Here is a 14,009-nt window from a genome sequence, read left to right on the forward strand (position 1 = left end):
AAAGGATTAAAGTCTGTGCCTTTTGACCTTAAAAGAAACAAATGCATTGTTAAATGCAGCCCTTCTTCTTCTTCTCCTTCTCCTCCTCCTGGTGTTGGGAAGTGGTTTGATTTGATATATCAATGTCTTGATCTTTATTCATCTCTCTGTCTCCCTCGTTATTTATCACATGAAAATGGTCTTTGTACTGTGTCTGTAGCATGTGGCTCAACACCAAAACCCATTATGAAATAATCTCTTATGACGTTCACCCAGCTCCCTCATGCGTTCAAGAGTACTGTATATGCTTTATGGTCTGATGGATCATCAGCTCTTGTTGCCCTCTACTGCCCAGATAATCTGTAGCATATGCATTTCATAAATAAAATAAGTCTTTTTGGATGTTTCTCAGCTGACTCTCCTGTGAAACGTGGATAGACTGATTGTAAACAAATAGCTGAATTAAACTCTGTTAAGATTACGTGAGCATGGCATGTTTCTTGCTATACACTCGTGCAGATTTTCCTGAGAAAGACTGGAGTTGTGTTGAAAAACATGTCAAACATCTTAACACGCTCTGTTTAAATGATTACACCATTTTCTTGAAGCTTATATGTGTATACTATAGAACCCCAAAACTAATGAGTCTATAGCAGAAACGCAATTAAACGGAAAGCTTCAGCTGCAAGATATTTGCTTTCTTGTTGGGAAAATAACCATCTGGCTCCGGGCTGACCGCAGCTTTCAGTGTTTGATCCAACATTCAGTGACATCCACAAGGTCAGGTAGGCAGCTGGCTGCTTCCCATGGATAGCTGTGTCTCTGTTGTTTACTTACTTAGCTTGGTGGTAAAGTTCGGACTTCTTACACAGTCACAGTCTTAATGAGAGAATTAATAGAGGAAAATATATTAAAGTGTGTCCATATGAAACATGTCTTTATTTTTGTGTAATTTTGTGTACATCTCCACACTTTCAGTGCACAACTACAAATGACATAACAGATGGTTTTCAGATACTTGAGCAATTGTTAAAGTTTGCCCCCATCCACAGTGACTGTTTATTTATTTACTACAGTCCTGGTGTTCTGTTGGCTTGTCTGCACCAGATTGTGTAATCATGTTTAGTGTTGGTTTTTGTGTTTTTCTGTGTCTTATGTGATAGCAGTCTTATGTGATAGCAGGTGTTTCTCTTTGTTACTTGCTGATCCTACTTTTTTTGTTGCTTTTCACATTTGCTTTTGTTTTCATTTCCTGTCTTGTTCACGCTGCTGTGATTGTTTTCACCTGTTCCTAAGGGTTTTCAGCTGATTCCAACTGTATCGTCTTACTCAATCAACCCTGTGCATGTTTCACATGCTGTTACTTTGTAGACTTTGCATTTGTCTTTTGCATCAAGCAATAAAACGCTTGAATTTTGCTCCCTGTTAACACCCTGCTGTGTCCTTTGCATCTGGGTTCAATGGGACCCAAAGAAGTTGCAGGGCAGCAGTGATAACAAGGAAAGATGAGAAATGCTCTTGGGTTAATGTGTAATTTTGGTGGAGCCAGTCTTAACAGAGGACTTGGAGGAGGGTAATGTATAGCCCGGCTGTTACAGTCCAGTCCATTTATCTGACTTACTAGTGCGCTGACCCTTGTTCGCAAGGACTTCCACTGTTAAGGAACACATAAGCTGGACAACTTCAGGTTTGGATTTAAAATGTTCTCAGCTTTTTAGAACATCTGTGCATAATCAGTCGTATCAGTAAATCAAATTTCTTCCACAGGTACCAGGGGTGAATTTTTCATCTGTCCCCCAGGCTCAGTAACTGGAATCTGTCCCTGCGTGGTAAAAGTGTGCAGGGCCTGGCTGGTTACTGCACCGAGGGGCCAGGCTACTCTCCGCAGCCAGATTATCGTCAAGCAGATGCAAACAAATTCACACAAATAACAGTGATTTATGTCCCAATGGCTTTCATAAAGGACGTTTGCATGTGGGTATTTCTTGTTTTATTCATTTATTGGACTTTTTCCTTTTTTTTAAATTTTTTTTTATTTTTATAAAAAAAGGAAAAACACTGTAAAATCTACTGCTATTTTTAAAAGCTTTGTAGCACATAGAGAAAATGAGGGGGGGGGAGCTCACTATTACAACAGAATGTGCCTGAATGTGACCCTCCTCACTCTGCAGCACCTGACATGTTCGGCATGACCACTAGGTGGGGCAAGATGATTACTATTGAGGTGCTGGTTAAACATAATCCTCAAGAAAATGCAGCAAATATAGAGGAGACTTTGGTATCTGGCACTTACTCTTATTCTTGATATTTTTGGTTTCTTTTTTGGTGAAAATGTCAATTTACTTTGCAGAAACATTTTATGCGAGAACAGCAACTGTGTGGGTGGAGTGCAAAGCATAAAGATCTACTGGCATTTCAACTTGAGACCTCTAACACGAGTGGGCAAACATTTCAGAACCTCCTCCTGCCAAAGAGATAGACGTGCATATTATGTGAAACAGCTGGGATATTGTGGGTGCATATCTAACATTAATGCTTAAAAACATTCTTGTACCATAGAAATTTTTTTTTTAGTATCCTGAGTAAATATTTCACTTGCTCACTGTCAAGAGTCTCTTTGCTCTGCTGGCTCTACAGCCAAAGCACTTTTCTTTAGTTAAAATTTACTTTTTAACTAAAGCAAAAAAAAAAAAAAGCTTTTACATGCATCAGGGACATTAAACTAAAACTGGATCACACCTGACAGATATTTTGGTAAAACTTGGCGTGTCCTCTTTTAGCCTGACACATGACGCCTCACCTTTTAACCTGTGTAGCACATTTCAAAGATTCCTGGGAGGTAATGAGACGAGGAAAAATCTTCCACCAGTCACAGCTTAGAGGGGCAAAATATCAGCTTCACACAATGCAATGATTTGAACCCTTTCCCCTTTAGAGTTGTTGATTCTTGTGTACACGCTGTCCACAGCTGGGGAGTTTTCACGCTTCTGCAGCTGTGGAAAAAATATTTATCAACTTTTCTGGAGTCCTTAGCAGCTGTTGCATTTTGTAATCTGTAGGGTAAATGAAGACTTCAGCAGGATGTTCCAAGTGTGGCAATACCTTCTGTTCCCAAACACCCTGAGAAATAACAGGACTTCTTAAACGTGCTTTTCATTAGCACTAATAAACATCTATGACTCGTGCACTGTCAGACACGTCGAAGTAAAAATGTAAAAGATCTAAATATTAAGGTTTTAAGCACAAAAACACAGCTGAAAGCTTATTATTGTCTATTATAAGTAAAATAACAGAACAGTGCAAAAGTCTCTTGCAAATGTATAGAAAATGCATGTCATGAATACAAATACAGTAGGAAGTGCTGCCCATGTCTGCACCAGCACATAATGTCTTTACATACATGCAACCTGGTGTGAGGTTATTATAGTTAAAATAAAACTAAAAACCCAAACTAGATGTGGAAAAAACATTTCAACTAATTACAATAAAAACTAGAATTTTGTGATCTTGCAGACATCTTGCCTGCTGAGGCATTCGTGGGTTCACTGAGACAGTCAGCTGCCTTTAAAAAGTGTTTTTACTGTAAGCTATGTGCTGATTTTCTTGAATTTGCACTCAGAAAAATCCCATTTGTGACCCTATATAACCACGAAGCAGCAATTGTGAGAAAAATGCAACTGAAATATATTTTTAAAAAGGGTTATTTATTCAAATAATTAATCATTAAGTTCATACCAAGTATATTTCCATTACTCTACCAATCAAGTACATTTCATTTGACCAGATTCCATTACATGTAACAGTTTACAATGGATACATTTAAATGGAAAATTTATATATTTTTAAATTAGTTCAATTTAGCAATTTTTTTGAGTACAAGTAACAAAGGAAAGCATCCAGTACTCTGACTTCTTTATTAGATTTCCTCCTGATTCTCCCAGTTTCTTTTTTCTGACTTTTGTGTTTTTCCTGCCTTTCAGCTTTGACATGATTATTTTAGCTACTGTGAGTAATAATAAAAATAACAATAATGAGAATGAATAAATAAACAGTAAACATGAACAAGAGGAGCCCATAGAGAATTTATAGAGCTCGTCTTGTAAAAGCAAATGTGTTTGACACAGCAGTGCATTCGGTTCTTAATTCTGATTCTGATTGCAGAAGCTGCCAGACAAGACATTAAGAAGGCTATTAAGAAACTAAATATTAGAAGAAATGTGAATGTTCGCTCTGAGATATCGCCTCCGTTCAATAATCACCGGAAAGACTAAAACAAACACAGAAACTAATAAAAACAAAACATTGAAACAATGAAAACTAAACTAAAAAAGAAAATATGCTCTGGGAACTAACTGAAACTAAACGGACTTAAAAACTAAAAAGTAAAAACATAAAAATAAAAAAAAAATAAAAAAAACCCATCATAACTCTGAGCTGGTGCTGCCTCTTTAAACAGCCTGGGATGTTTTCCTTTGAGGAATGTGTCCTCTCGATAATGAAAGTGGTTTGCATTTTTGTCTCCCTGCTGTCCAGTCTAAAAAAGGGGCGGTAAAAAAAGTGAGTCAAAGGTCAGCGTGTAAGCCGAGAGTGACCGCATGTCACCTTTGATACTGAAAGCAACAATTTACACTCCAAATGCTCCCAAAACTACAATTATTTATTCAGAATTCTTCATGTAGAAATACTTTATACACATTTACATTTTTCCATTTGAGACAAACTGGTGTCATTAAAAGAAAAAAAAAATCTAAAGTATGAACACTCAATAGCATACGTCAAAGCTGAGTAATTTACAGTTACTAGATATGTTTCGGCTAACACACGAGAGGAAGTGAGGTTTTCACTATTCCTATAAAGTGGGAAATCATGCCATAAATAAACTGACAACTAGCTTTTTATCCTCATGAAAAGCTATAAAAATAAAAGGAAACGTGATCAGTCAGTCCTATTAAATATTCACTGCACATCCAGGCCTGTGCTGAGAATCTGCTTTCCTCTCTAACAATAGAGATTCAGTGGAAACGTCCAGCGTCGGTGGCTCGAGCGTGTCCAGAAAGCTCTCTGTGCTTTAGCTTTACCACCTCGCCCCCGATACCGGTAGGGCTGGGTCAGTGTGGTGCAGGGGGGGAGGGCAGTCTACTCCTACAGCCCTGGCCTATCTAAAAATAACGGCGAGAATAACACAGCAAGGGAAATGGACACATAGGGTCTGTATTCTCCTCTTAAGTATTTCCAGCAGAGCAGAGAGGGCTGACAGAAAGTTCAGTACATTGCATCCTCGTATATGTCCGTCCGCAGGCAGAAGAGGATTCCTCCACCCAGCATGAAGATGGTGGCCCCCCAGCCGAGCCCGTAGCCCCAGTTGAACTCGTGATAAGTCTGCAGGACCGTTCCATCGATGAACTTGATCGGGTAGAGAACCAGAGCACAGGCCTGCAGAACCACTGAAACCAGAGACAATCATGAGACACTGTTTGTTTAAAATCGTCCATTTGTCCTTTGTCCAAGCGATTAATCAACAAACCCAGTAACTCCAACACCATTAAAATAATCACTGCTACAAGTAAAGCCTTTCAGATTAATCATCCATTTAATGTTTTCTACATCATTTTATAACATAGCTAACTTGTGCTTTCAGAAGGTGAAAGCCATTTAGTTTCCCCAAAATTCATGATTCAAGTCAAAAACGTGACATTAAAGGGCCTCCTCGAGGCGAAACACAAATCTGACAGCAAACAGATGGCTGTAAAGGCAAAAAGTTACTTGTGAAAAGAGGCTTAAGTGTAAGAAGTGAGGAGGCAGCTGGTATAGGTAAGCAGAGAATGGTTATATAAAGCGATTTTCTTCTCTGCCTTTCTGTTCCGTGAGATGATCTCGTCACAATGAGCTGCCTAAGATTTAGCACGAACAACTATAAATGAATGTCTCCTGAGGAGTCATAGATGAAAACAATTATATGCAAACACATTATTTCCCAATAAGCCTCGTCCTGTTTATAGACGAGGACGGAATTATCATAAAGCATAAATCTGTTCTGTCTGCACTCTATAACAGTATTATTTCACACACAAAAGCATCCTGAGGAAAAAAAATAACTTTTTACTGAGTCAAAGTCAGAGCTTCTTTTCTTTCAGTACAGTATAAAAACTTCAGCAAGGGTTTGAGCTGTCAGTGGAGAAAGCATCATGCCAAAAACAAAAGAAATCAGTTTAGACTTGGGAAAAAGAATTGCTGATGCTCCCAAAGCAGGAGATGTATACACAAAGTTATCACAGAGTGTCAAGAACTGGAGTGAGAAGCATCATCAAGAAATTCAAAGCGAGCTACAAAGTACCAAACAAGCCTAGCAGCCTAGGGAAAGAAAACTAGCGAGAGACGTGTCTAAAGACCCCAGAACAACTGCAAAGACATGTGAATGACTGAGCCAAATCAGGAAGTGTAGTCTTAAAGTAGAGACTGTTAGGCAGCAGACCAAGAAAATTCCTATTTTGCAAATTCAGGCTAGACTTAAATATGCCAAGGACAACCTGGAGAAAGATTAGATGAGTTGGATGAGACAAAACTAGTGCTCTCTGGCCACAGAGATGGAAGGAAGAGGTGTACAACCCACACCGTACTCTGTGGTGCAAGTATTATGCTAAGAGAGTGCTTCAGTGCATCTGGAATTGGGAATCTCATCAAGGTGGAAGGAATAAAAAAGGAGGATATGTGAAGATTTGGACAGAAAACCTCAAGCAGTCAGCAGCTAAACGGGGTCTGGGTGATCGCTTTGTTTTCTAACGCGTGAACTGAAGACCAAGGCCCATGACAGGACACCATCACATCTGGAGGAGAGATTCCCCAAAGAAGAATGGACAGGGATTGCTCAGCAGACGCGTGAGAGACACGCTGAAAACTACAGCTAACAACTGCAGGCTGTTATCCAGCAAAAAGGACACACAACTGACTGTTAGCATCAGGAGTGCTAATAATTTTGACCTTGGTAATGTTCGTTTATTTTAAGTGAAATTATTATTTTTTTCCTTATGTGCAAAGTAAAATAATTTAAGCATCCACAGTAAAACTAGGTTGTTTGGAAAATCTGTGTTTTACTCTAATAATTCTGTCCTTTGTTTAAATGATTTGGCTGACGCGCAATCTAAGGAAAATATATCTAGCCTCAACCCATGCATAACAAGAATTAGCTTTTTATAGCATTCACTTATCTTGCGAGGATCAAAAAGCGCTTTAAGAGAGGGAAAAAACGTGTATTACAGCATTCACGGGCTTCTGTGTTTTCTATCTAGTTTGACATCTCCATAAATAGACGCTTTTGAAGAGAACAATCTTTGTGTGACACCCCTCCCTGTGGGTTTCTTGCTCGCTGGAAGCTGGAAGCTTTTTGAAGTGGCCTGTCTTTAATTCCCCCAGAGTGATTGACGTTAACAGCAGATTCTGGCTTTTAAACTAAAACCAGTCTCCCAGCTCTCTCTCACACTCTCTCGTCTTTTTGGTGAAGCGTGGAACAATCATCTCTATTCTTTTCATCTCAATGACACACGAGGTATCACACGAGGAAACAGCTTCCAGGGCTGTGAATCATTTTTCCTTTGCATCGCGCAGGATGCAGAAGTCCAGGCGTCGGTGTTCAAAAGGGTACTGTGGCTTTCTCTCACAAACGGCTCCAGTTCGTTTTCACGCATGCTAGGTGACGCCTGAGGAACGGTCTTTGTGCAAGTATGACTCCGCCTTTCCTTCCTATGGGAAGAAGCAATGGGTGTGAAGGAGGAATGGCTGTAGCCTGAGACTGCGGTGCTGCTGATGGAGCCCAGGCTGAGCTTGTTCCCTGCTGAGGTCATATTTCTGGACAGAAAGTAAATACCTCACAGTCAAGCCAAGGGGTATTTAACAGTCCAGCCCTTCTGCTGTTGCTCCGTCGAGGACTGCGTGCCTGTGTGGCAGCCGTATTCTTGCAAGGCTCTTAAAGTAATTACACACAGGAAAGGATAACACAGCATTCCCCTGCTTTTCCGTCAGTGGCTAACAGTCAAAACCACAGCCATTAAGTCGACCACAGTGGTCCTTTGTGAGTGAGGTTTCAGATACAGAGCAAGACAAAGATCCCTTACAGTTTCCCTTCAGCAGCACACTGTTATCTAATGCTGTATTTAAAAGGCAATGCATACTGTTTGTACTTGCAACAGAAACCAGAAAACTTGCAACAGAAATACTTTAACAAATAAAGAAACACTTTCATTCAGAGTCTGTGACTTTGAAAGATGATACAAGTCTTGTTTCTACACTGAACATGAATCTGCTCCAGGCTCTGTTAGCTAATCACACAGACTGTAACAAGAGGAAACTGGTAACAGAATCCACCTACCAGCTCATTCGACACCCACACAGCAGCATACCTTACTGTTTCATGAAAGAAATGAACTCATTTTAAAATTGATGGTAGCAACAAGTCTCAAAGACGTTGGGACAGGAGCAACAAAAGCCTGGAAAAGTAAGTGGAACTAAAAAAAAAAAAGAAAAAAGGATGGGGTTCACCAATCTATAAATGATGGAACAAATTTAGAAGAATATTCCTTAATCTACAACTGTTAAGAGTTTCAATACCTCTATGTCCACAGTACATAATTTCAAAAGATTTCAAGAATCTGGGAAATCTCCACGCACAAGGGACAATTCCAAAAAATTACTGGATGCCCGTAATCGTCGGGCCCACAGGCAGCACTGCATTAAAACAGGAATCATTCTGTCACGGAAATCACCGTCTGTTAACACAGTTCACCGTGCTATCCACAAAAGTAAAGAAGAAGCCATGTGAGCACGATCCAGAAACTCTTCTCTGGGCCTAAGCTCGTCTAAAACATACTGAGGCAAAGTGGAAAACTGATCTGAGATCAGACGAATCGGAAACTGGAATTCTTTTTGGAAAACTATGGAGAAGAGATCTTGTCCATCTTGTTGACAGCAATCAGTCCAAAAGCATCTCTGATGGTATGGCTGCGTACATATTTAGAAAGACACCGTCGGCACTGAAAGCTCCCAGGACATCATTCCACTCAGCAGCGATAAACATAGCATTGTTCCAACTTTTTCAGACATATTGCTGCCATTACACTTAATTTTTCCTTTTTTTTTTTTAAAAAAAGGGACACTTTCTCAAATACGTTTCCTTTATTAAATAAAATAAAATAAAGATTTATGCTGTTGGCAAAACATAATTTTCTGTTTTTATTTACATTTACGTTTTACAGCATCCAAGCTTTTTGGAATTGGGGTTGTAGATTTCTTAGAATGTGACAGTTATTACTTCAGGTTTGGTCTACAGGCACAGTGTAAAACTGTCTGCTCCTTATATAATTTTATTTCGCAAACTGGAAAACTTGAACTTGGCATGAGTGAAGTAGCAGAAAGTGGTTTGCGCTTCATCACCGTTTTGAAAGTAAAGTGAGCACAATCTGTGAGTCAGTCACTTTGGTGCCGTATACCATTTGGAGCAATATGCTCTGACCGCTCGTTTTAATTATACGCTTTTAATTTATATTCATTCTCATCAGTGTCACAGTTTATTTTTACTCTAAGGGCAATTCTTACAAAGCACGCAAGAAGCAGCAGTCCAACTACGAGGCAGTTATGGGCGAGGAGTCTGTGGTGGCTTTTTTTTTTTGTTTTTTTCCTCTCAGTGACTTCACTTTGTTGGTAAGTCTGCAAATTCTGTGGCTGCCTTTTCTTGGCACATCAGCCTGCAGGTCTCCAGAGGCAATACCACAGAGAAAACAAGCTCAGCCTGCAAGGCTCACTCGCCTGTGTCTTTTGCATGCTTCTATTTAATGTGAGCAGTGGAACACAAACACAGGCATATATGGAAACTGCTGAAACACTGGGTTATTATCCAAACATTATAAAACATGAACGAATGAATAAATAAATATATGGGAAAGGTGACATACCTGCAGTGAAGAGGAATATTGCCACAGTGCGGTAGTGTTGTCTTTGCGTGCCCCTGCACAGGGAAATAACGGCCACCAAAAAGGCCACCAGAGTCGTGGCTGCACCGACACCTAGCAACACCAGGGTGGCGATCTGCCAGTCTGCAAGAACAGGACACATGCAGGTTAAAGAGGAGCATCCTACTCATCAACAAAAGCTCGATTCACAGTTGAGCACGGCTGAATTGAACCGCTGTGTTGACAAACACGAAACAAGAGCTAATCCTGCAGAGAGAACTGAATGACGCAGAGAGCCATCAGGCCTGCATCAGGAATGCAACAGTCAAGAACATAATTAGTGACTCAAAGTCCCTGTAACGAGAACAGATGCGAAAATCCAAGGCTGAATCTCATGTTAATGCACGTTATTTAATCTTAGTTGTCCTGCTGGTTGGCTACATTTTTGCCCTACTTTTCTAGCTGTTCATATTTGTGCATGTCAACAAACTACATTTTTAGCCCTAAGACAGTATCATGTGGCAACCTCTGGAATTCAAAAATCAGGCCTGTGCAGAAATGTCAAGAACTGCATACAAATGGAGACAAATCAGCAGCCCTATGTTCAAATGTTAAACTTTGCAAGAAAAATAAAACATTTTTTTTTGCAATCTGGTAAAAAAAAAAAGAACAAACACACATCTGTTTTTTTAAAACTAATATACAGCTTTGTGACAATTCTGCCATTTATTTTCTTTAATGCTCGTTTAACTTGCATTAAGGCTTCAAAGCAGGAGTGTGGCAGGTAGATGCTGTTACCTCCACCTGTCTGCAAACTCAGTCAGTGAAATGCATGGTTAATTCCATTCCAGGCACGTCCAGCTCCAGTTTTGATGGGTGAAATTCTAGTTTTCAATTTGTCTCTTTTTATGCCCAGTCATGTTACCGACCTGCTCCTACGTAGCTGCAAAATGCCTGTGCTCCAACTTTCTTGAGATGTGCTGTTGATGTATCCATCATATAATAGTAAAATGTCTCAGTTTAAACATTCAATATGTTTATTATGGTCTACTGCAAATACAAATATGGGTTTCTGAAATCTGCAAACCATTACACTCATTTTTATTTATATTTTATGCAGGGTTCCAACTTTCTTGGAACTGAGTTTGTAATCAAAATTTTCCAAATACAGTCTATGGTTATGCATTATGTATATGTCTCCTTGGTCCTTGGAGGCTTTGGGTTATGAAACAGGAGTTTGTCATTGTGAATGCCAGCTTCTTCCAAATTCTTGCAGCCACAGTGGCTTTTTTAATGCCACATTTACTTAACATATTCCAAACAAACTGCTCCTGTTGGAAAAGTAAAACTAAAATCTTCCTGCGCGTCACATTCTTTCCTGGAAAGACCTCCACAGCGCCAGGCTTTTAAAAGCAGCACGTGGCCTTTTTTGAATGGAGCTTAACTCTGTTCAAGCAAGTGTTGGTACAGAGACTGAAACCAGCAACACATTCAGGAGAAAATCTTTTGTCTGCTCGACCTTGATTGCTCATCCTCTCTTTGATCTCCCGCCCTACCTTAAACGACTTGGCTCGGAAAGAGAATTTGCATTTGGTTAACAAGCTCACCGCACAATTTTCGCTGGGTGTGTCTCTCCCTGAGCTTCTGGTTATTTGTCATAATGATGGTAAAAAGCTATGGTGAATTTTTCTATCAGGAACTGCCACTGTAGATGAAATTCAAGGACAAGGGTGAGAACCTTTGTACGTGCCTAATTGGTCTCCTTCGCCGCTGGGTGAACTGCACTTTTAACCTCAACACACCCATCCGCTCTTGTTTTAATGAGCTCTGCAGACACTCAGAGCAACAAACCCGCCTCCTATTCACCCCAACACATTCCACAATATCAAAGAGAGGTCAATCACACCAAGGGTGCATGTGCAAAGTCCTGTGAAAAATGATCAACAGCTAAAAATTTTAAATATTTTAAACATTTAAGCCACAAAATGAGGAAACTTAAATGGAACGGTCTAATTTTATCCTTGAAGTCTTCCTTTATTTATTTCAATAGTAACAGTGAGCGACTGTGTGTTTAATAAAGATGAAAGCTCCTGCTAATAGCCTTACTGTACAGGACAAAAGTCAACTGTTCCCAAATCTAGTAAATTTAATGCAGATTTGCTTCCCTGGGGGGAAAGGATGGGGGTCGGGGGACGTGGCTTTTCTGCCTGACAAAAGGCGACTTAGGGGGTCCTGGCTTGGTGAGGTCGATGAAGGGGAAGATGCTGAATGTGTCTCTCCAAATCCACTAAAAGCCTTCTGCTTGCTGGGGTGGGTTAACTCTTTGTGTGCCAGAGGGATTATGCATAGCTTTCTTGCATATAAACACTTTACCTAAGAACAGAGTTAAAGAATTAGAAAACAATGAGCACCAGCCCTTTGTTAAATAGTTCTTATCCAGCTGTCACAAAAATCAACAGTTAAAGCTTAGTCAGGTGTGGCTTTGTCACTGAGCATCACTGTGAGGCTGTCACGGTGAAACCACGTCATCGATCTGGAATGTAGAGAGGAAATTTATCAGCTGCGCGAGAAGTCTGAATGCCTCATCTATTGACCAGCAGCCAACTAAAACAAAGTCTGCCCAGGGGATGGTGGTCAGAGCTTGTGGTCAGACTGTTTGCGCAGTCCAGTATCCTCTTTGTTTATTTCAAAACAGGATATATCGAAAACCTGTGCGCTGTGACATAATTACAAACACCACATCACTAAAACCACCCTTCAGATCGAAAACGTGTTTATAGGATCAATCTGAGCTGTAAACAACAAAAAACTTGGTCGTGGGTTTTCAACCTCTTCAACAAACAAAACAGCATCCGGGCTCCAAGAGCAACAGCGCACTGTTAAACAAACAAAACACACTGCTCCTACCAGATGTGAGGGTGGAGAAGCAGCTCCACTGGGGCTCGTCCGTGGGATGCCGAGCCACCGATTGGGAGCATGACTCCCACAGAGACAGGGAGAAATGCTCCGCGGTGACCCAGGCTGGACTGAGTAGAGCCACCACGTCCAGACACAGCGCCAGGAAGACGCACAGCAGAGCGATGAGCTTGAAGGGTCGGAACACGTACACCTCGTTCACGGACATCTTCTCCTCACAGGGTACACGGCAGCACGTCGGTCACAGTTACTAAACTCGCTGGAGGTCTGCGTGCTTCCTCTCCCACCATAGCCCTCACTGCTCCACGCGTGTCCAGCTGGAACAGTTTAACAGGAGACATCCGGTTGAATCAGTTTTTCAAAATAATCCATCTTATGGGTTTATATTATATTATATTATATTATATTATATTATATTATATTATATTATATTATATTATATTGGCAGTATTTTTGGTATAGTGATAACATTACATTATTATTTTCAGGTTACATTTACTGCTTTGTTAACTTTCTTTAGGGGTGTCAAACATTAGCCCAAGGGCCCAGAATCGGCCCAGAAAAAGACTCCAGCCCGACTAATTTGACTAAATTTTCGTATGTTTTACATATAAAAACATATAATAAAGACTCCACCAACTCATTGCCATTCATACTACAAAAACAAAGTAAGTAATGAACAATTTAATGACGAAAATTTTTTTCTACTATCTACTCTAACATTTTTTTTCAAATTGAATTTCTATTTGTTTTCCTTTTATATTCCATAGTAAAGAATATTCTCTGTGAATTAATTAATGGAAACAGCCCGAGCAATGAATCACCAAAATGTTTTTCTGTGATTTTAGACATTTATCATAGTTTTACTGGTCTGGCCCATGTAAGATCAAAGTTAGCTGGATATGGACTCAATCTAAAACAAGTTTGGCATTCCTGGTGTAAATGATCGCAAAGAAAAAAAGGTTGCGGTTTAAAGTGGAATGCCATTTATTTATTTGTCTTTTTAGCTATGAAAAAATAAAGTAAAATAAAATAAAATCTCTAAATAAACAGACAAACAAAGACAAAACCACATCTAACTGTTATTTGTTATTTGTCAGTTCGTGAACTCAGTACATAAATCCTATAGTATTCCTCCTGAGATACACGAGTGTCAGTGTCTGTGCTTTTATTTTG

At 39.9% G+C, this 14,009-nt stretch overlaps 1 protein-coding gene across 1 annotated transcript; it reads right to left on the reverse strand.

Moving 5' to 3' along the window:
* Positions 1–3,662: 3,662 nt before the first annotated feature.
* On the reverse strand, positions 3,663–13,173 carry LOC120734237 (transmembrane protein 47-like). The gene is made up of 3 exons (XM_040032921.1): positions 12,825–13,173; positions 9,921–10,061; positions 3,663–5,423 (listed from the first exon to the last, which is right to left on the reverse strand). Exons 1-3 carry the CDS (start codon positions 13,039–13,041, stop codon positions 5,242–5,244), a joined length of 540 nt encoding a protein of 179 aa, XP_039888855.1. The 5' UTR covers positions 13,042–13,173; the 3' UTR covers positions 3,663–5,241.
* Between the last annotated feature and the right edge of the window lie 836 nt (positions 13,174–14,009).

This window comes from Simochromis diagramma, unplaced genomic scaffold (assembly GCF_900408965.1).
Source record: "Simochromis diagramma unplaced genomic scaffold, fSimDia1.1 OVJJ01000216.1, whole genome shotgun sequence".
Classification (NCBI taxonomy): Eukaryota; Metazoa; Chordata; class Actinopteri; order Cichliformes; family Cichlidae; genus Simochromis; species Simochromis diagramma.